The 24,767-nt window shown below is 30.8% G+C and overlaps 1 protein-coding gene across 4 annotated transcripts in view; it reads right to left on the bottom strand.

The window, feature by feature from the left end:
• Pcdh15 (protocadherin related 15) overlaps positions 1-24,767 on the bottom strand; it is a 1,597,439-nt gene that overhangs the window by 419,695 nt on the left and 1,152,977 nt on the right. For all 4 annotated transcript variants that reach the window (XM_078041965.1, XM_078041960.1, XM_078041968.1 and 1 more), the window contains one exon: positions 19,362-19,517. In XM_078041965.1, coding sequence (XP_077898091.1) covers positions 19,362-19,517 — 156 coding nt within the window. The remainder of the gene's footprint in view (positions 1-19,361; positions 19,518-24,767) is intronic.

Below are 24,767 nucleotides of genomic sequence, written 5' to 3'. Positions count from 1 at the left end.
ACTTTTTTTTTTCTTTAATTGAAGGAGGGGTCAGTCACTGACTTCAACAATTCCTTTTGACCTTCTCTGACTCCCTAACTCCATTTTTAATGTTGCCTCACTCCCCCATCCCAGTACCTTTCTTCTTTGGATTTACTTTGGATTCCAGGAAACAACAGGCCTGGTCTATAAACATCCTGATGACAAGAGACTGAAATTTCTCCAAGCAAGTGTGTGTAAACATCATCCATGATGAAATTGCCCACCTCCCCCAGGCAGGAATAATCTTCCCATGATGGAAATGAACTGTCCCCACAGTCATTCCATCATGGAACCAATGAGCTCCTTTAAATAATAATGACCATCCTAGAGCTCCACAAAACATTTCCTAAGATAATGACCAACCAGATCATGGCCTGACCAACATAACCTAATTTACCAGCTAGTTAACTTCCAGCCATGCAAGCCCTTAATCCTTGCCTATTTTTTTCTTTTATGTAAAACTTCAAAGTTTTTATCACTTTCTTGAAGACAGATCTTTGGTCATCATACACCCACACCTTGCCGCAGTCTGGCTGGGCACAAAATCACGAGCCACTCAAGCAGGAACAAACTTTATTTTTGAAACTGCCGCCAATGCCCCGTAGGCTCCCAGGAAGATTGCCAACCAACCCACGCAACATTCTCCCTGACCCCAACAGGAACTCCCTCCTCCGAAATTCCCTCCTACTGCTCTTCCCCAACCAATGGGAACTCTCCAGGAGTCCCTGTAGCAGGCCAAGGTGGACAGCAGGAGTCCAATATCCATATGAATGCAGATCTTAACATAATCATATCATCTCAATGGCTTACTGGCATCACCTTTCAACCAAAAATGCCATGCATCATATTACTTGGCTGTGACTCTTAGCAACACCTTTTCTTTCTAGAATGATCATGCTGATTATAGATTGTTTCCTATGGTTCTCCACTAATTGTCTCTTTGATTGATGATTGAGGTGGGTGACCAAGACTGGCCTTTGGAACCACTGGGACTGGGGCCTTTGCCCCAGGACACCAAGAGCATAATTAATTTTTAGCATCAATTTAGCCATGCAGTGCCCAGATATTTGGCTAAGCATTCACCTGAGTATATATATGAGTGTTTCTCAGTGGGATTAACACTTGAGAAAGTAGTCTGAACAAAGTAGATTAATTCCATTCCCCAGTGTGGGCCGGCCTCATCCAATGTATTGAAGCCCTAACAAGAAAAAAAAAAAAATACTGAGTAAGGAAGAGATTTCTTACTCAGTTTGACTTTTTCAACAAATACATCACCTCCTCCTGCCCTCTGACCAGCAAATCTCTTGTTTTTCAGGTCTACTCAGACCAGAATTGTACCATTGGTTTTCCCAGGTATCTAGTTTGCCAACTGGACTTTGGGACTTTTTAGCCTCCACGATTGCATATGCCAGTTCCTTATAATGAATAGATCTTCCTCTTTTTCTCTCTTTCTGAGAATAACAGGTAGATAGATATAGATGTAGAGGGAGATACAGATAAAAATAGATATAGATACTGTCAGCCATTTATATCTGAGAGTTACATATCTGTGGCTCCAATTAGCTGTCAGTGGAAAAATTTGGGAAAAAAAAATGTTTGTGTCTGTGTTGAGCATGCGTGGACTTTTTTCCTTGTCATTATTCCTGACTCAATAAAGTATAAAAGTATTTATAATGTATGCAGATTTCATAAATATTTTAAAAATCTAGAGATAATTTAAATTAGAAGATATGCATTAATTATATTTAAATACAATACCACTCGAGCATTTGTAGATTTTGCTTTTTGCTGGATGTCCTGGAAACAGTTCCCTAAGGATAATGAGACACAACTGTGTATGTGTATATGTGTATTTGTATAAAATACTGGTTCTTTTTTTCTGCTCTTAAGAACTCTGATTAATATATCCTTGACCCTATTTTCTTTTCAGAGAAGAAGTATAATTGTATATTTGGTTTTTAAGAAGTAAGGATTAGATTCCCAGGATTCTGACTGATCTAGGTCTATTAGATTCCCAGGATTCTGACTGATCTACTATTTGGCATTGTGTGGAAGAGCAGTTGCTGATTTAGCTGCAACACAGGCCATACAATTCTCTGGTACTTCAATCATACTCCATGATCCTTTGAAGATTACTCACAGTGCTCCCATAATCATTATACAAATTGTTGAAAATTTCTAAACACTAATTTATGTAATTCCAGAAAATTGACCCATTTTTCAAATGATTAGACATTGTTTTCTTTTCTCCTCTACACATACCTTTAGGGTCCTCTCAATTACATTGCATGGTATGATGATCATTACCATAATAATTATCTTTTCAAGTCTGAAAAGACTCATCCTCAACTATACTTCACACCTTGACTTCATCCTCCAATAAAATAACTTTATGAATTCTTACTTACAAATCATCCCTGACTTAAAAATATGCATCAGAAACATTGACAAATTTGAAATCCAGGGAATTTCTACCAGTGAAATTCAGAATTAATTTGTAAACGGGCAGTAATTAGCAGGAAATGACTGAACTTTAATTTTTCTCACAATAATTAAATTATATCATCTCTGAATCTATGATAATTTATAGGCCAAATCAATGTTTTTATGATCATAATGTTGGTTTCACATTAACTCTTCAATACAATGTTTGTTTTACTCAAGCATTTGTACAAATTAACTCCAATTGAATTCGGTTTTAAATCTTCTAGAATTGATCATTAATAATACTCACCATTGAATTCACATTCAGTAGAAGTTATCTTGTAGTAATTTAATAAAATCAAAATGAAAATGAAAAAAGAGTGGTACTTTAGTCAAGGCAATACTAAGTCATTGAAATAAAATTTACGTAAAATAAAACATATTTTATATATTCAGATTGTTTAAGGTGGTCTTTACATTACACACACCCATGTAAAAACCACCTTAAACAAAATGAATTCTATTTCTCTCACTCCATAAAGTTCCCTCTGTCTTTCAGAGACAATCATCCTAGATACAACCACTTTTTTTTTTTTCCAATGTATTTTTTCCTGTTCTCGGTCTGCCATAATTTGTACTATTTTGTATCTAGCTTTATTTTCTTGCTTTGTTTATATTTTTAAATTTTTATTTGCAATTATTTATTGAAAATATCAACATATTATCTATTTTTATTCAGATAATATTTGTATATATCTATTCTGTAGAGTATGATAATTTGATACAATGCAAAATGATTGAGTCAGTATAATAGTACTTTCATTTCCTCAAAAGTTAATCATTTCTATGTGTTGGGAGCTTTAATATTCTTCTAATTATTTTGAAATATATCATATATTAATAAGAGCAATAGTTACCCTGGTTACCCTACTGCACTTAGAGACCAGAATGGACTCATTTCCAGCAGTTTTTTTTTGGAGCCTGTTATTTAACTTTTATCCATCACCTCTCCCTCTGCCTTTCCAAATCTCTCCTGTATGAGGACCCCTTTTTAATTTGTGAAAATTTTGAGTAAGAATATTCTATTTTATTTTTCATTTCTGGTTTACTTACAGTTTCAATTTCTTTCCTGTTTTTTAATTTCCTTTACAACAAGGTCAATCATTATTGGTATATAAAATATTGCTAATTTTTGTATGTTGATTTTTTAGCAACTCAACTGAATTCATCAGTTCTAATAGCAGATATGTCCTATTTCTTCTTTCTTGATATGCTTTTCTAAGCTGTAAATTAAATACCAAAATTGTCCATTCAAGGAAATTCTGTGAATGGGAAATGCCCTTAAGTTTCAGTAAATTCCATGGGCTATGTTTCTAAAAAGTGTATATAATTTATGTGAAAAATTACTAATTCTACCCTTAATTTATAAATGTCTAAGAATTATAAATACTGGATATTTAATGAAAACATTTGCAAAACATATAAAAATACTTAAGATCTTGTTTGAAATCACATTGTTATGCTCCCTTTTCTGCCAGAAGGACTTTGATAAGAACAAATGTTCAAAAATACATATTAAATGGAAGATGACACAATATTGATGAAATGTGAAACAAAGATACCAAACTTAGAGAACTAGGTAGAAAAAGTAAAAAAAAAAAAAAAGAAAAAAAAGAAAAAGATACATAAGAGAGAATAAAATTTCATCATTGTGAGAAAAAGCTGGACTCTCAATCTTGAATTTGCTATGTGGGGACTATTTGTTTTTCAGATACATGACTGTTTTTAAAGAATATTTCCAAGGCTGGGGTAACCTGCAAGAAAAGTTGGTCAGTTCCTATACTAAGTACTTTAAAAGCATTATCTCTTATAATCCTTAATATAAGTTTATATCATTTGTTATTATTATATTAACTTTAGTTAAGAAATAATGAGCTATGACCGTTAGGCCTAATCTCATAAGTCTAATGATTAGTGAGTAGGTCTATGGCACAGATATCAAAGGATTCCTTCTTAAACACTGTGAAACATATTATTGTAAACTCACAATAATTAAATTATAGCATCTCTTAATCTATGATAATTTATGGGCCAAATTAATTAATAAAATTTTTGAGATAAGGGGAATGAAAGAAGAAACAAAATTTGCATATAACAGCATATGTTTTACAGCTAATCTGAATTGATGCAATTTGGAATATATTCTATCAAAGATAAACTATTATCCAGAAACAATGGTGCATGCTTTTAACCACAGGGTTTAGGAAACTGAAGTAGAAAGATTACAAGTTTGAGGCCAGCCTTGGCAACTTAGTGAGGTCCTAAGTAACTTATCAAGAATATGTCTCAAAATTAAAAAGAAATTTAAAAAGGGGACTGGGGATGTGGCTTAGTGGTTAAGTGCCTCTGGGTTTAATACCTAGCATCATAAGTAAGTAAATAAATAAATAAACAAATTTATTGGCCTAAGGGATTAATACAGTTTAGAGAAAGAGAACCTCAACTACTATCAACACTTTAGAAATATCATTTGAAATAATTATCACTACTGAAAACAACTTGTTTCTCAAAAAGTAAATTATTTCATAAATTCTAAATTCACTCTGATTTCATTATTTTAATATTTCTATTAATAGTCACATATTTACTGGTAGAACATTGCATAAAGCCTGAAAATGTATTAAATCAATAAATACAGCAGAAGCAAAGATAAAGAACGCATGCACAATCACTATGATTTATATTTTCTTCAGTTACTTTTTAATAAATTAATATTTTATATATCCTTAATAAAAATAATAGTCATGAGTTTTATGAGAAACAAGATATTCATATATCCTTAAAATGGTTTCCCACAGAATAGCTTTAACACTCATTAATTATTAAATACAATTTTTAGTAATGTTAGTGGTGGATCAATTTGGAGAATACCATCCTATCAAAATGATAAAGGCTATATTTACTGTTATGGTTTGGATGTTAGGTGTCCTTCAAAAGCTCACATGTGAGACAATGCAAGAAGATTCAGAGGAGAAATGATTAGGTGATTAATTCCTGATGGGATTAATTGAGTGGTAACTGGACATAGGTGGGGTATGACTAGAGGATTGTGGCTCATTGGGCGGGAGGCTGTGGGGTATACATTTCACATCATCTTTCTGTTCTTCATGTGAACTGTTTTCCTCTGCCTTAGTCTTCTGCCATGATGTCCTGCCTCAACCTGAGGAATGGAGTCAGCCTTCTCTGGATTAAGACTTCACATCTGAAACTGTGAGACTGTGAGCTCCTAAAGAAATCTTTTCTTCCACTACATTTGTTCTGGTTGGATCTTTTAGTCACAGTGGCACAAAAGCTGACTAAAACACTAACAATGGAACAAATTGGCACTGTGTCTTGTGTGTTACATATCGTGAAGATTGGTCATGGCATCACTTTTGTAGCAACAGGTGAACCTGTTAGATATAGTCCATAATCTTTCCTTTCCCTAAAAAAATTTAAGGTCATGAAAGCCAAGAAAATACTGAGAAACAGCTAAGATTGATACTAGAACTACTAAAATTGAATTTAGAAAGTAATGACAACTAAATGTAACCTGTGATCCCAAATTGAATCTTTGACCTACATATGATATTATCTGAAAATTCAGTACATTTGAATGGCATCTCTAGGTAGTAATATTGTATTAATTAATGTAATTTACTGATTGCATACAATGGATATGTAGAAGAGTGCTCTCATTTTTAGTAAATACATACTAAGGTGCTAAGACTATAAGGGGTTTCAATTATTCAATTCACAGCTCATTGGTAAAAGAATAAGTAATTATGTATTTATACTAAATATTTATTATAAATGATCATACACTTAGGCAATAAAAAGTACAAAATATGTATATGTTATATATTTGGTATATATATATATATATATATATATATATATATATATATATATATATACACATTTACATGTATATTTGAAGGAAAGCTTATCTGACCAGTACGCCTCAAAACTGTCAAAATCATTAAAAATAAACAAAATAAAGGCTATCATGATCTAGAACATTAAAAGAAAGAAAGAAAGAAAGAAAGAAAGAAAGAAAGAAAGAAAGAAAGAAAGAAAGAAAGAAAGAAAGATGGTGATTAAATGTAATATGGCATTCCAGATGGGATCCTAGAAAAAGAAAAGTATGTAAGTTAAAAATTAAGGAAATCTGAATGTACTATGGATTTAAGTTAATCAGAATGTATAAATTTTGCTTTATTTAAAAACGAACCACACAAATATGTTAACAATGGGGAAACTTGATGGGGAATAGAGGATAATGCTATCATTCTTTTAAAATATTACTTAGCTATAAATACTTCTGATATTATTCAAATATATTATTGAAAATATAACAGTAAAGAAACCATTTTCATTAAAATTTTTATTATTACTAAGTTCAGGGCTTTAATATATCCTTTATAAAAATCTATATAATATTTTTAATGATCAAAAAGCTTTTATTTTATGAACATTTTATTTCTATGAACCTAATGTTCAGTGAACCAACTCTTCATTAACAAAATTAAAGTATCTTAACAATAAACCTGCTGAAAAATAAATCAGGAAAACAATCCCATTCATAATAGCCTCAGAAAACCAACCAACCAACCAACCCTAGGAATAAACCTAACCAAGAAAGTGAAATCCCTCAATAGTAAAAACTACAGAAATCTGAAAAATGAGGGGTTGGGGATGTGGCTCAAGTGGTAGCATGCTTGCCTAGCATGCATGAGGCACTGGGTTCGATTCTCAGCACCACATAAAAACAAAAAATAAAGATATTGTGTCCAACTAAAGCTAAAAAATAAATATTAAAAAATGAATACTGAAGACTGAAATTAAAGATGACCTCAGAAGATGGAAAGAATTTCCATGTTAATGAATAGGCAGATTTAATATTTTTAAAGTGGACATACTACCAAAAACAATATACAGATTCAATGCTAACCCCAACAAAATACCAATGACATTTTTCACAGAACTAGAAAAAATAGTCCTCTAAAATGTATTTGGACTAATATACCCAAAATGTAGCAAACAATTTTAAGTCCAAAAAGCAATGCTAGAAGCAACACAATACCTGACTTCAAACTATACTACAGAGCTATAGTAACAAATAATGCATGGTACTGGCATAAAAACACATACATAAATAAGTGGCATAGAATAGAAAACACAGAGAAAAATTCACACAGATACAGTCATCTGACCTTGGCAAATGTAACAAAAACATACATTGTAGAAAAGATGGCCTTTTAGAAAATTGGTACTAGGACAACTGATTATCCATATGGATAAAAATGAAACTAGATCCTCATCTCTCACCCTGTGCAAAAATTAACTCAAAATCAAAGACCGGAAACCATGCAACTCCTATAAGAAAACATAGGGTCAATATTTCACCTTTTAGGTGCAGGCAATGATTTTCTAAACAGAACACCTAAAGCTCAGGAAATAATGCCAAGAGTTCATAAATGGCACAGCAAAGGAAACAAGTAGGAATGTGAAGAGAGAACCTACAGAATAAGAGAAAATCGTTGCTTGCTACTCTTTGGATGGAGGGTTAATATCTAGAATATATACAGAGCTAAAAAACTTTAAACCAAAATCAAATGACCCAATATTAATGGGAAAATAAGCAGACAACTCTCAAAAGAACAAATACAAATGGCCAACAAATACCAGAAAAAAATATTCAAAATCATTAGCAATTAGGAAAATGAAATAAAAACTACACCAAGATTTCATCTCATACTAGTCAAAATGGCAGTCATAAAGAAAACAAATAATAATAAATGCTGGAGAGGATGTGAAGAAAAAGCAACACTTTTTGTACACTGATGGTAGGACTGTATATTATTACAACTACTATGAAAATCAGTATGGAATCTCCTCAAAAGATTAAGCCTTGATCCACCATATAACTCAACTATAGCATTCTTGGTATGTACTCTTAAGAATTAAAGTCATCGTACTATAGGATACATGAATACTCATATTTATAGGAACACAATTCACAATGGCCATCCTAGATGGCCATCAGTGGATGAATGGATAAAGAAACTGTGGTAAATATACACAATGGAGCTTTATTCAGCCATATTTGTTGGGTTCTGTATTTTGTCTCATATGTAAAGCTATCGAAGAAAAGAAAAACAAAGGTGGTGGTGGAACTCCTATAAATCAAAGGGAGATCTCTAGAGGGAAGAGGACTAAGGGGTAGGAGGCAGGAAGAGAGGAGAAAATGCTGGGGAGTGATGTTGGCCAAAGTGTGTTGTTATATTATGTGCATGTAAATATGTAACAAAAAAATACCATCAATACATACATCTATAATGCAACAATAAAAATGGGGGGGAGGAATTAAGGTATCTTAAATAGAGAAAGCAAAAGAGAAAGATTCTTATGCAGTTTTGTGTTTTAATTTGACTGAAATTCAACTTTTAGTTCCTACAGATTGATAAGATCATTAAAATATTTTAATCATTATTTTAAAATTTAAAAATAAATCTAAAAGATTTTAGAGCCCAGTAGTTTTTTGAATTAAGCACAGTATAATAAGATACTTTTTCAGGACATGTATAGAACATGTCAGGAGAAATAAGCATAATAGCATTTAAAGCAGAGTAAAATAAAATTCCTAATTACATCAGCACATGATTCCTACAAATATAAAATACCCCCTATGGAATGCCATCTTGAGATGCATATCATTTCATTACATTGTAGATATCTTTATGAACTTTTGAAAATTGTATACAGAAGTTATTAAAGGTTTTAAAATATAATATTAAAATATATTAATATAAAATATTAAAATATAACAACTTATTATATTTTTAAAATCTTGTTTTATTATCCATCTAGATTTGATGCTATGAGCATCCTATAATCTACTCTGTATTCCATAGTCATTATGTCATATATAAAAATCATTTTATAGTATTCCCTCCTGAGCATCAAAGAGAGTTTTCTGGTTATTAATCTCACAAAGTCTAAAGAGAATGAAAAACAGAATAATTGTTGATTTATTAAAGTTTTTAGGTGCCCATATGTTGTGTGTGTGTGTGTGTGTGTGTGTGTAGGATTTAACTTTTTCATTTTATCATATGCTTATCAATTTTAAAATGTTTTAAAAAATTGAATTGCTAGCAGTGATAATTTAATGATCTTGTGCCATACAGTTATCATAAAAAAGAAGGTAGTAGAAATAAAAATAAAATTGAATAAATAATTTCATCAGAAATAAATGCTTCATGATTAAAAATATTCAGGTACATTTAATTTGAGAATTAATATGCTGGGAAGCATAGTTGGGTGAAAGTGGAAATTGCTCAATAGAAGATGAAATTTTTGTTACCATTTAATACTGGCCAAGGTATCTTACTTTGCCTTCTCTATATGCTTTAATTTTCAATTATCTTACAAACAAGATTATTAATTTTTAGGGGAAATTAAGGCTAGTATAAATTAATGATTTTTTTCATGATTATATAGATAAAAAACAATCATTCTAATATCAGAACCTAGGTCACGAGGATTTAAAGACTGTTCTCTTTTCTTATAAACACTCTACCCAGTGCTTGGCTAGTTTAATAAACTGTGAATCAAGGTGAAATTTAGACCAAGTGAACAACTTGTTTTTGAAGTTAGCATTAATATGTACTCATATAAATGACCTTAATTATTCACTCTTTCAGAAAACATTATTTTAAGACATGGGGGCAGAAACATAGAAATTTTTAAAATTTCATGGAATTTTCTCCATGTATCTTATTTCTATCATTCTCTTGCCTACTATGTTTATACAATGTGGTGATAAGGCTCCTGGTTTTAAAATGAGTCTCCCTTGATTTCTGGCTTAGATTTGTTCCTTATTAACAATGAAATCTTAAGTAAATTAATCAATTCTTCATTATACCTACACTTACTCATCTGTAATATGAAAACAATAAACACATATAGTTTAAGTGTATTTATAATTTGTGTAAGTTTTAAATGAGCTATTTCAGAAAAAAACACAATTTGACTTTGCCTGCCACACAATGCCCTTAAGTAGTGATAATAACTAAAATTAAATGATCATGATAGTCTTCTAATATTAGGACAGATGATGCCACTAAATTTGACAAGAACATTTATACAACAATCTTACAATAAACAGATTTTGGACAAAAAAAGTGAAAAAATTGGTCTGGTATGTAGTTCAGGCCTTATGATTATTTCTAATCCCTAAGGAGTATGAAAATAAATACTAAAATTATTATACATTAAAAGTTTGCAACATAATTGTAATGTCAATATCTACTAACCCAATTTTATTATTCTGAAACCCAAGGCTACTTCATCTGCTAACAATCACCTTTCTAAATTGTAAATGGCATTTTAAATTTAGATTTATGAGGCATCCTTTAATGTTTCATGTTGCTAAGAACTAAAAGAAATAGAACTTGATCAAACACAAATTTACTAAACTGACTGTGAAGCTCGCAGGACCATTTGTATTGAGTCTCATAAATCTGTGTGTGTAAAAAAATTTCATAAATGAAACAAAAGGGACATTTGGTCAAAGGGGACTCATATTAATGTTGCTTAATCAATATGATCTTAGTTTTTCTGGGACATGAAAAGTAGGGTAAAAATTCTCAAGTGGTATAATAGTTCTATCATAAATAAATATATAATTTCCCCCCAGGAGTTATATAAAAGGACCATAATTCATATAGTTCATATTTACCAAATGTTGAAAAAGTTTTTTTTGTTTGTCACCACAGTTGTTTTGAACTGTGTATTACAATGATCCAAAAAGCATTTATTTATTTATTTATTTAAAAATTTTTCCACATATGAACTTCATTCAGAATTTAACTTAAAACAAACTTGTTTTTTCTCTCTCTTTCTCAGCCACCATCAGACTAAATAAGAATGTTAAGTAATACTTTTCTGTTTCAAGATTGTGCCATTCATAATTACCTGGTAATTATATTACAGAACTTCTACAATGTGTCACATACTCTTTTACTCAATGAAAACATTGCAAGCTTTACTATAGATTTGATTCTAAAGAGATAGACATTATGAAGGAAGCAAATACATATATTATATCAGATGTAGATATGTGGTATAAAGAAAAACATCTTCAGATGTCCATTGAAATAATTACAAGACTTGCGAGTCTTCTACACTAGAAAACTATGGAATTATTTTACTTTTTATTTAATAGATATAGTCAATAAACCCTATGAGGTAAGTATTTTAATAGTCTCATTATCACATGAGAAATTGAGCACAGAGAAGACAAAATGTTTGGTTTTTTTTTTTTTTTAAAGATAAATGCAACTAACAAATGGTAAACTGACTTGAGTATCATTGGACATGTGGATTATGTTTTAGTCAGCTTTTTCACCACTGTGACTAAAATATCTGATAAGAACAATCATAGAGGAAGAAAAGTTTATTGGAGGCTCATAGTTTCAGGGGTCTTAATCTATAGAAGTCCAGCTCTATTCCTCAGGGCTCAAGTGAGGTAGAACATCATGGCAGAAGACCATGGCAGAAGCAAGTAGCTCACATGAGGTTCAGGAAGCAGAGAGACTCCACTCTCTAGATGCAAAATATAGGCCCCATAGCTACTCCCCCAATGAACCACTTCCTCCAGCCACACCCAACCTCCCTCTAGTTATTCCCATCAGGGATTAATTCACTGATTAGCTTAAGGCTATAACCCAATAATTTGTCCTCCAAATCCTCTTGTATTGTATCATATGTGAGATTTGGGTGATACCTCATATCTAAACCATAATAGATTGTGTCCAGTTTGTGGTACCACATTATATCCTCAATGCATCTTTCTATACATTTATATTAGGTACAGAAGAGTAGAATTTGTGAGTCATAGGATCTGTACTTGATCATTTTATTGTAGATACTATAAACATACTTCCAAAGTAATTGGGCTAATTTACTCAACTACTACAATGTATCAATGTTGTGGGAACTCCACATATTGACCAAAATATGAAAGTATTATTTTTCTTTCAACTAAATTTAAAATAAATAGATATAATTAAAACTCCATTTTGATAAAAACTATGATCAGTGGTTCACTTTGAAAATTCATGTTCTGTTGGTTGCTGGTTTATTAATTTTTTAAAAATCCTTTAAAATATATTGTCTGTGTTTCCAGCATACTTGGTGAACTCACTTTAAATTGTAATACTTTTTCTCTAAATACTGTGGGTTTCTACAGATACAGTGACACCATTTGTAAATAATGTATTCTATATGTCCTTTCCTAAATATATGGGAAGTTTTATGTGTTTCCTTTTTTTATTTTAAACTTAGCTATATGGTATTTATAAAATATCTTTGGTTAAATTTCAACCCTTCAGGATACGTTTCTTAAGAGGTCTTTTTGAAAGAATTGTTGTAAATAGTCCATGTACTTAAAAAGAATGAATGAACTCTTTAGTTCTTGGGTACAAATCAATTTTACTAATTTCATTGTTCCAATCTTTCATTTTATTACAGTTATTTTTTTTTTGCTGTTTTATCTGTTACTGAGAGAACATTTACATTCATTTCTATTATTGCCATCAGAAAATAATACAATTTAAGTGACTTAATTTGCTGTCATACATTTAAGTCAGAAGTCATTGGTAGCTCTCAACAAACTGAATCAAGGAGTGTACTGTTCTGTTTCCAAGCTCACTGCAATTATGGCTTGAAATAATTAATTAATTAGCCATTAATGACTAAGAGAACTGAGCCTTGGATAGGGCCCCAGTGAAGTTTCTTCTCAGCCTGTTTTGTTGGTTGCACTCCCAAGCTTATAGCTCCATTCATCCTCAAAGCCCACAACCATGGCTGTCTTTCTCATTCTTCAGTTCTTTTTAATTTCTCCTTCTGCCTCAGTTTTTACCTTGTCTCTCTCTGACCCTAACCAGAGAAACTTACTTCCTTTGTTTTGATTGACATATAACTGTACCTGTTCATGAGGTACAATGTGATAATCTAATACATGCACACAGTGTGGAATGTCAATTCAGGGTAATTAGCCCTTTCATCTCCTTAAACACTTATCACTTCCTTGTGGCGGGAACTTTTAAAAGTCTTTTCTTCTAATTACTCATAAAACAGACACTACATTCTTGTGAACTGTAGAACACAGTAGCTGGATTTTGGTACCTGTTATCCAACTTATCTCTCTCTTCTCCCCACTATCCTTCCAGAATTTAACTACCAGCATCCTACTTGCAATTATTATAAAATCAGCTTTGTAATCTTCTACATGTGAGTGAGAACACATGGTATTTGTCTCTCTGTGCCAGGTTTGTTTCACTTAACATAATGTCTTCTAGTTCTGTCCATTTGCTATGAATTATAGAATTCCATTATTGTAAGACTCAATGATAATGAGAGTGTATTATACCATATTTTCTTTATCAATTCATCCATGTATAGACACATTAGTCTATTCCATATACTCTGTTGGCTATAGTGAATAGTGCTACAACAAACATGGCAGCATAGGCAAATATTTGGTATATTGATTTTATTTCTGTTGGATCTATACCCAGTAGTGAGACAGCTAGATCATAAAGTAGTTTTGTTTATAATTTATCCAAATTGACTATACTAATCCACATTCCCACTAGCAGTGTGTGGATTTTTCATTTCTCCACATCCTTGTTGTTGTTGTCATTATTATTATTATTTCCTTTTATACTATAGCTATTCTAAGTAGAAAAAGATATTCTCATTAATGTTTGAATTTTTCCCTGATGATTAGTGGTGTTGAATATTTTTCTTATAGATTATTTTGAGAAATGGCTGTTCATGTTATTTTCCAAATTTTGAATTAATTTGTTCTTTTTTCTTTTGATTTTGAGTATTTTGCAGTTCTTGTATATTCTACAAATAATACCTTGACAGATAGTTTTCAAATATTTTACCACATCATGTTAGTTTTCTCTTCACTGTGTTTTTTATTTTGCTGTGTAGAAGATTTTTAGTTTGATATAGTCTCATATATAAATTTTTGCTTTTATTGCCTGTGATTTGGGGATATTATAAAAAAATCATTGCTTATACTGTTTTCTTCTTGTAATTTGATATTGTGTGTTACCTTTAGGCCTTTGGTCCATTTGTAGTTGAATTTTTTTTTATATAATAAGAGACGAGGTCTAGTTTAATTCTTCTATATATGGATTTCTATTTCCCCCAGCACCATCTATTAAAGAGATTATACTTTCTTCAAGGTATATTTTGGATTTATTCTAGGTTCTCTATTCTCTATTTTTATGCTACATGTCAGTTTTAATGCCAATACAATGTTTTTTGGTTTTCAGTATTTTTGAGGTCCTATATTATGACATCTGCATCTTTATTCTCTTTGGTCAAGATTGCTCATGGTATTCAGATTTGTTTATGGTTTCATATTATTTACAAAACATAAAAAGTACTGTGAGGGAGATCATTCATATTTTATAATTGTATTGAATCTTTGTATTGCTTGGGTATTATGGACATTTTGAAAATATTAATACCTCTAATCAATGAGAATATAAGGTTCTTCCATTCTCTTTGTGTTCTCTTTAATTATTTTCATTGAGGTGTTAAAATTTTAATTTCCTTGAATTTATGTCTAGATATTGTATTACTTTTGTGTCTATTTTAAATGATATTAATTTCTTCCCCAACAAGTTTATCATGTTGTATAAAAATGCTATAGGATTTTGCATTTTCATTTTTTACCTTTCAAACCTACTGGATTTGTTGGTCAGTTCTAACAGGGTTTTTTGGTAGTATCATTAGGTTTTTCTATATATAAAATCATGTCATCTGAAAACAGAAATAATATTATCTCTTCCTTTCTTTTTCAGAGGCCCTTTATTCCTTTCTCTTGCCTTATTTTTCTGGCTAAAATTTCCAATTCTATGTTAAATTTAAGAGTGGTAAAAGTGGATAATCTTGTTTTGTTTGTAGTCTTAGAAAATTATTTCAGTTGACTCCCATTGATTATGAGGCTAGCTGTATCTTTGTCATTTATAGTCTCTATTGCATTGAAGTACTTTCCTTACATATATAATTTCATAGGAAATAATGTTAAACAAGTCAACATTTGATTTTTAGGAATGTTAATTTTTGGTTGAGAGGGGTACCAGGAATTGAATTTAGGGACACTTAACTAGTGAGCCACTTCCCTAGTCCTTTTTTTGTATTTTACTCAGGTTCTCACTGAGTTGCTTAGCACCTTCCTTGTTCTGAGGCTGGCTTTGAACATGCAATCCTCCTGCCTTAGCCTCCTGAGGTGCTGGGATTATAGGCTTGAACCATTGCACATTGCACCTGGAAGAAATGTTCATTTTTATGTGTTACTTGGCCTGTGTTAAAATATCCTCTATTCTCTTCTTCCTTTAAATTCTAACTTGAGCCTCATTTCATCTCCTGGCTACCACTCAATTTCTCCTTCTCCTTTTAGTTAAATATCTTGAAAGGCAGCTAATATTGACTATCTCTATTTCTTCATTTTCAGTATACTTCTTAATTTAATAAAATCTGATGTTTACTATAATTATTTACTGAACTGGTGCTTGAATTTTTACTTGTTTATATTTATTATTATGTAAAAACAATTTTTGGGGGGGTGGGTTGTATGCATTATTAAAGGCATCACTGTCAGGAAAGATTTATCTTCCACAAATGGCTTAAGAATGATCAGAATTTTACTGTGTAATTTGTTCTTCAAAACAGTCAGTCTAATTACTTAATGATACAATAGTCCAAAATTAATTGAGAGTCTTCAATTACCCAGAGAGATAAAAATACTTATAATGTCTTACATCTTTCTCATAAATAAGGAATTATAAACCTTGTTATAATCCTTACTTGACATTTAGATAAAGGAATTAATAATGTTTTGGTGAATTCTTGACATACTAATAAAATAATATGTTTACAAAGAGTGTAAGAGGGTAGAATTTAATGTGCTTATAAAAGTACTGATTGTAATTTTGATATGCTATAATACCATATAATACCATAAATGCCAACTCTGATATTTATTTTTAATATCAGGTACATAAAAGTAGTTATGCTAGCCTACTAAGATGCTTATTAATGAATAGTGAAGGGATGACTGAACAAAGGATTTGCATTATCCCCAATTTTCTGACCAATTTACTAACAGTCAATTGATGCTAGTACTCCACAATTTTCTCCTACAGACTGAAGTGAAATGACTAATCAGGAATTTAAGTTTGGAAGCTTCTTTGATAAATCTGTGATAATGACTTTATACCTGTCTTCTTTTGTATTTTAATAAAGTGTGAAATATTTTGACACCAACAATCTATCAAACTGGGAAGTGTTCCCCCCCCCTTTAATTTGGAACTTTCTAGTCTTATCTGAATTAACTACATAGCTTGAACTAAATGAGAAAATATAAAAAATATCTTGCAATTTTGCAAAATGTAAATCCAATTCATTTAATTTTATTTTACAGACAATATTATTGGCAGATTGTAAAAACTGAAGTTAATTAAACTAAGAACTATCACTATGGAAGAATTGTTGGGAAGACGTTCCCATCGGCGCCAATGTTCAAACCCTGCTGGTGGGAAGCCTTAGCCCCAATTAGAATTAACTTCTTGGGCTCCGGAACTGACATACGGAAGAGCTTGCCAATAAACGGGCGACCTGTTATCTACCTCAGCCCTTCGACCTCTCTTAGACCTGTATAAACACACAGCCTTTTGTAATAAAGTGGAAAAACTCTTTGGTAATCTGTGTCCTGTGGTGTGGCGTTTTCCAGTCTTACAAGAACAACTCAACTAAATATGAGAGAAATTGAATTTTATTTTTTCTTGTGATTGTTTTCAGGTTTAAATAGAATTTTGATTTCTTTTCAAAAATAGATATGAGACAATATGGGCAAAATCTTAGCGGTTGTAATTATGGTATGCATGGGATAAAATTGCTTCAGATGGCTATAGGGAAATGCATTGCAAGGAACATATGGGTTCAACCACATAGAAACAGCTTTGGAAAGGAAACTAGGCTTTTCAAAATACTAAGATAAAATGCTTAACTTGTTCATAAATTTTATCGTTCTGTCATTTATCCAGATATGGTAGAAATTTGGAGGCATTGAAGAGTGATAATTATGAAAAGTCAGGGAGGGATAATTTCTGGAAAATAGGTCCTAAGTTAAATTATAAAAGATGAATGGGAGAATTGAAAGGTAGGAAAGATCTCAATGAACAGTGTGAGCAAAGCCCAAGAAATGGAACTTGGGATATGAGGAAGTCTTTCTGAGACACATAGAGCATTATCAGAGACAATGTAAAATTAAGAACATATTGATAATGGTGATATTATTCAAGAACTTGAAGGTATGCCAAAAAAGTGGTATTTTTCCTGAGAAAGTACACAATTACTGAAGAGTACAGTGACATGATTAGAATGGTATTTGAGAAAGTTATTTTTCAACAAGGCACTGAAAAGGTTGAAGAGGGGAGTGAGAATAATCTAATAACATATGATGCTTTAAAATTTAAATTAAGCATTATAAGTTTCTGTAAGAAAAAAATGAACTATAGTCAAAGATCCAGAAGCAATCAAAGTGATATAAGAACAGCTTTTCCAATGAGTTGCCTAACATACTTCACCTGTCAATTTATATTCAAATGAAGTCAACCCTCAAGCAGACAAAGCCAAATCTAATTCAAAGGCTGCAATTCAAATGCTAAAAGGAACCATTTATAAGTATCTAAAATCAATTACAGGGTAATCAATTAGCAACTGTCATTATTGTAGAAATCTGTTCAAAGTGTCTTTAATATATTCAGTATTTACTAACCTGAAGTTTGTCCTGGTCAAGCCACTTAAAATAGGAGTTTTTAGTTTGTTAAGTAATATAATTTGAAAAAATATTGAACTAAAATATATTTAATTAATTTCAAAGGGAATGAAAATATTAAAGGCTTTATAGTATGTTTAATGACCGAATTATACTGATTTTTCTCCTATAAAGTAGGCATGTATTTTTTTAAATAAAAAAACCCAGAGATAAAAGTGACCTGGATTATCATATTAATTCCATTTATTTTTCTACGTGTCTAAAGTAAAAATAATAAATGACATTAGAAGTACTTTAAAAATATTTTCTGTTTTATTGAACAAAACAAAACTTAATAGATTAATAACAGTTTTTGTTTTAAAGTTAAGACACATCTTGGCTCATGGATTTTAGTCAAAGGGGAAAACAAACAAACAACCCAAACAACACATAACAATAATAAAAGTCTTCTCTAATAAAAGCAAGAAGATTGCTTTTAAGGTGTTTGCTAATTTGGTCAGCATTTTTGTAGAAGAATTCGGTAGTGATTTATATTAGTACCTTCAAATTAACAGAATCTCAGATATTTCCTTCCAGTTTAGCCACCTCAGCCACCTTGAATCCAGAGTCAGAGGCAGAACACTACAAAACATTTCTTTCTTTGTGATTAGCAATACCTTTTAAGCTTAAAAAATTGTCTCTCTAAATAATTAGACCACTGCCATACAATGAGAATAAATAAATCCTATTTTGCTTCAGTAAGTATATAGTAGATTCAGGCACCAAACTTTCTAAGATGATCAAAAATGAAAAATTTGGGGGTCAGTTGAACTTTTCCTATAGCAATGTGAATCACATCAGAAGTCACTCATAATACATTTCTTCTAAATACCATTCCTAAAAATGTTTTCTTAGTATTTCTAAACAGGCCTATTATTATGAAGAAATAGCTTATTAAAAACAAAACTTACAGTGTATAGTTAGTTTGACCTATCAACAAAAATGATACAAAGAGCAGGCAGAAACTGACCTCGTTCACAGTGGCATAGTAGCTTTCATGTTTGAAGGTGGGTGAGTTGTCATTCCTATCCCTCACCACAATTCTCACTTCATGGTAGATGACGGTGCCCACTTTTTTGTTGATGCATTGGACTTGCACCACAATGGAGTGGATGTTCATTGGTGGCTGTAATGTAGATGGTACAGTTTGTGAAAACCAACTGAAATCAAAACTTCTCGTCATTATCAAAACACGTTCATTCAATACAATTTTTTATACTTGATAATTTTCAAATTAGAATAATCTAAAAACATGACAGGCTTTCTATTATTCAAAAGACTGGAGAGGACAATTGTAATAACTTCATTGCTTACTTTTGTATCTCAGATATAGGGCTTCAAGTAGTGCTACACTTCAAGTTTTACTGGTGCTTAAAACCATAAAACTAATGCTGAGATGTGATAAAACAATTTTTTCCCTAGAAAAGTTAAAGAAGCAATGATATAAACTAATTTTAATAAAAAATGCATTAATAAATAAAGCCTTGGACAAAAGAGTTTGTGTGAATATTAGTGTTCATGTAAATTTTTATTATAATATATGCTCTTTACTGATAAATATTAAAATACAGTCAAAAGAAGAAACATCACTCACAACCCAACCAAACCAATAAAATGAGCATGTAACTGTGTTGAGTGGAAACTCAACACAGTTACATGCTCATTTTATTCATTTTTTCCTTTTCTGAATATATACCTATCTCACACACACACACACACACACACACACACACACACACAAATATCTCGTTTGTTAATAGAGATTTACTAAAGCAGTTTTATGAAATGCTACTATAAAGTTATGTTATACAATTTAACAGTACTTCATTATAAGTTTGTAGCTTAATTTATGTTATTTAAAATAATAGAACGAGAGATTTAAAACTACTCATTTTGTCATTATAAATAATATTACAATATTTCAATACATACTACATATAAATATATGCTCACTTGCCTAATTACTTTTTATGATAAATTTATTGAAGGGAGAAAGTGTTATTAAAGTGGAACTTGTTGATTCAGGTCCCTGTGGGGCTGGGATGAACACCTGCCATGTTTGAATCCAGAGTCAGAGGCAGAACACTATAAAATATTTCTTTCTTTGTGATTGCAAATGTCTTTTAAGCTTAAAAAAAAAACTGTCTCTAAATAATTCAGTTTTATCAGGATAGCATTATCACCCCTGAGTTCTATCCCTCATACAAAAATAATAATAATAATAATAATAATAACAACAACAAAAACAGCAACAATATATCTGGACTGTACCATCTTAAATACTGTGTCTCCAGCCTGCCTTTCCCTTTCAACTTCCTCTGCCATTATTTACTTTTCCACATTGCATTTCTCATCCACAAATTGGAGTATTATATACTTTATATATTTAGTTCAGCTTGTGTCCTTTGTCTCATAAAACCTTAGGCTTTGTTCTACCAATAGCTGTCACTATGTCCAGTAACTAGCATTGTTCCTAGGACAGATGAGTGGATGTTATCAAAGTCATTTGACTTGGCTTCTCATTCCAATTCCAGAAACTACTAACTGTATGATCCATGGAAAATTGAAAAACCAATCTGTGCTGAGTTTGCTGAACTCTAAAAATAGGGATATTAATTACACTAATATGATGGAACTGTAAAAATTACATGGTATTATACCAACTGAGCACATAAAAGCCTATGATGAATATAAACTACATTTTTATATCTAAAAAGATAAATTTCCATTATCTTTATATTATCATTTCTTTAGGTGAGTACATTCAAATCCCTTGTAACTATGTTGAGATATACAATGCATTATTGTTCAATAAATTTACCCTTCTGTGCTGTAGAATACCAAAACTCATTCCTCCTATTAAACAATAACATTGTACCTATTGATCAATCATTCTATTCCTTTATTTTCCACTAGTCTTCAAAGTCTAGGATAATTTTCATGAACTGATAACTACAAAACATATACATGAATCCAAATATCACATTGTACTTCACAAATATGAAAAAACATTATGTGTTTGTCAAAAAATTTAAAAAACTAAATCTCTAAAAACACACAAAAATGTATGAAATATGAGCTAATAATTTTGGAATATAAGATAAATTATTAGATATTTGAATTAAACCAAATTAAAAATATACCAGTGACCACTGGGATATGTTCACTAAAAATATCATGTGCCACATTTGCAAATGAGAAGAATACTGTAGAAACTGCACCTAAATTTAAGAAATGCATTGTTTAATTTCAAGATATTTTATGTTCACTAAAAAAGATAGTTTATTTGTACATGCATGAATTACTGTATTTAGAAATAATAAATTGAGGCATAATTAATATAGAGAGAAATATATCTAGTTAGATACCACAGAGTTCTGTTCTGATATCTACCTCATTTCACTTTTAAAAATTAAACATAATGTTATGTATAAAATCTGTGAAAATCACAAAGCTTAAAAGAATACATATGTGTACATATATGTAAACATCAATAACAAAAGGCAAGGCTCAAAGTTATCTTAGTAATTAAAAGTATTAGGTTAAAATGATAATTTTTTTATATTAGTAAACATAAATCCTCTAATTTGTTATAGAAGAAATGTAATCTCTCAAATATAATAAATGACTATGAACATTAATATAAACATGTAATAAAATTTTGATGTTTAAAAGCTTATTTTATATATCAGCACCTTAACTGGCTGCTGAATCCTAACACAAATATAGGTGCAAATATGGTGGCTCACTAGAGGAAGTGAAGTTTGAACACTGAGCATATATTATAAAATTTGAGAATGATGAAAAAAAATTCCAGATAACTAGATGATATTATTAAAAAAACTAATAGTTTCTTTATTATAGTTTCAGAGAACAGAAATAAGAACAATGAATATAATGCATTCAAAGCATATACTTTCAATACGATTAGAGGTTTTCTCTTAATCCAACGTAGCACAAAATAGAATGTACTAGCCTATCAAGCAAGCTTCATCACTGAAAATATGCAACCTAGAGGATAAAAGACCATTTAAAAAGACTAGATCTTAAAAGATTTTGGGAAATAATTTGAATTAAATGACCTCTATCTTTACTAATAGTTTAAAAACATTTGCACTAACAGATGTTTTTTAAAAGGTTCTATATATTTTAATTGTAAAGTAAAACAGAATAAATATTTGTGCTGTTAGCCCCTAGCACAACTCTTGGAAACAATCAAGTGAATTATGTTCTTCTAAACATTTCAAGAGAGATATATAAAACCATTCCATTTCTACTTCTAATTCTACATTGAGTGGTTGCACTGGGACAGAAAGGTCACAGTCTTTTCAAACTGGATCAACTGCAGTATACACTGAGTCCCCCTTAGTCATGCTAAGTACCTATAAATTAGACATAACTAGGTCACCTAGAGTTGTTGACACTCTCAACTTTAGCTCCCTGTGCAACTCTTAGTAGCACAGATGGAACATAGCAGGCAATAAATCCCAGCCGCAAAGGATTATACTGCAGTCAAGAATTCCCTGTGGCTAATATAGAACACAGTGTAATTTTACATTGGAATAGATTCTATTCTGCTGTATAAGAAGATCATAAATATAGCAAGTACAGTTCTCCTAAGTCAATTAGAGTTTAGAGATGCCAAAGTGCTTAGGAATGTGTTGGGGGAAATTTTAGTTTATTTTTCATAAGTGGAAAAGGTCACAGTAATTTCATCTTTTTAAATTCTTTTAAATTTCTTCATTCATGAAACAAAGAGAGAAAAAAAACTATATATGAATCACGTTCAGGTAATCATTATAAAACCATAACCATCCATATATATGTAGAAATGCACATTGTCCTGCTAATTTCAAAATAAATGCCAAACATAAAACTCTGAAAGTAAACTAGCATACTCAAACATCAGTGTATGTATATGTAAAGGTTTTGATATATGTATCAGGAATGACACATCAATGGCTAATGAAAGTTATCTTTAAAAAGTGGTTCTGGGAGGGTAAAGTTAGGAAGACATTTTCCAAAAATACATGTAAATTTTGTAATATAAAAGAACAAAAAAAGTTATGTTTCTCAGACTATTTAATATACAAAGTGAGATATTTTGTTGTGAATAATGTAGATTATAACACTTTTCTGCAATTTAAAGTGAATTGAGTTTTTCATAGAAATCACATTATTTAGGAGGCTTAATGAATTGGAAGCTCATTATTTGGAGGAGGATAATTTTTGAGCAAACCAATAAGAATTCATTTTTTTTTATAAAACCTAGGCAAATATGTTGTATCTTCCTACGAGTGAGTGGTTTCATCATGATTTTTCTTTGTATTTACTAGCTTTACAAAATGAAGAACCTCCATTATTTTACATATGGAAGAAAGTAAAAGAATTTGAGACACAGTGTTATCTAAAAATGTTGTTTTCAATGAAAAAGTAAACTTAAATGACTGGACAGAAATGTGAACATCCTTAACAAATTAAATTTCACATTGAATAGCAGGTTATTTTCAGAAGATTCCTAGAGAAGAACGTATTGATTACAGAATATAATTAGCTATATTGAAATATGTAGAAAAACTTGTAGTTTTTTCATAATAAATTAAAAAGATATTCAGTTTGTTTTATTCTTTAGTAGTAGGTATTTGTTATGTGCAAAGTTCCATATGGGTTGGGATTAGATTAATATGACCTAGTCCTTGGACACTAAAAGCAGATCCTAAAAATTGATATTAAATGAGTATAAAAAATTATGTTGAAGGTACAATAAAAGACTATTAAAGGTTATGGCATATAGACCAAGAGATGACATATCAATGTTACTATTAGGGAGTAGGTTTTTATATAAAATACCCTTTAAGATATGCCTTGATAGTAGATAACTTTTAACTTACTTTACTACACAAAGGTAATTTCAAAGCTTAAGTTCAAAAGAAAGCAAAATCCTACATTGTACTTAGGAGAAAGCACTTAAATTCAGTTTTCTTAGTGTAATGTATACATTTTTAAGTAAAAGAAATGATAAAGACCGGAATATGACTTGACTATAGGAAACTCTGAGGGAGAAATAAAAGAGTTTGCAATGAAAAGTTAGTTCTTGACAAGGTCAGAACTCTTTTTGCGTGGACTGCATCTAGAACAGACTAAATCAAGAATGATGGTCGAGTTAATAATTAAGAGATTATCCCAAACTCCAAGTGAGACCTAAGGGAATTTATACTAAAGTTATGCTAATAGATGCAGGGAGATAAGCCTACTAAACTTAGTCATTAAATAGTGGACTGGGGAGACTGGTCAAAGCTCTTTATGCAGCTATCAGCTTAGTCTCTGAAAGACAACAAGTTAAAAGGTTTGGTACTAACATGAATTCAATTTTTGA

The sequence above is a fragment of the Ictidomys tridecemlineatus genome, chromosome 1 (assembly GCF_052094955.1).
Source record: "Ictidomys tridecemlineatus isolate mIctTri1 chromosome 1, mIctTri1.hap1, whole genome shotgun sequence".
NCBI lineage: Eukaryota > Metazoa > Chordata > Mammalia > Rodentia > Sciuridae > Ictidomys > Ictidomys tridecemlineatus.
This window is presented reverse-complemented; position numbering and strand designations above follow the sequence as displayed.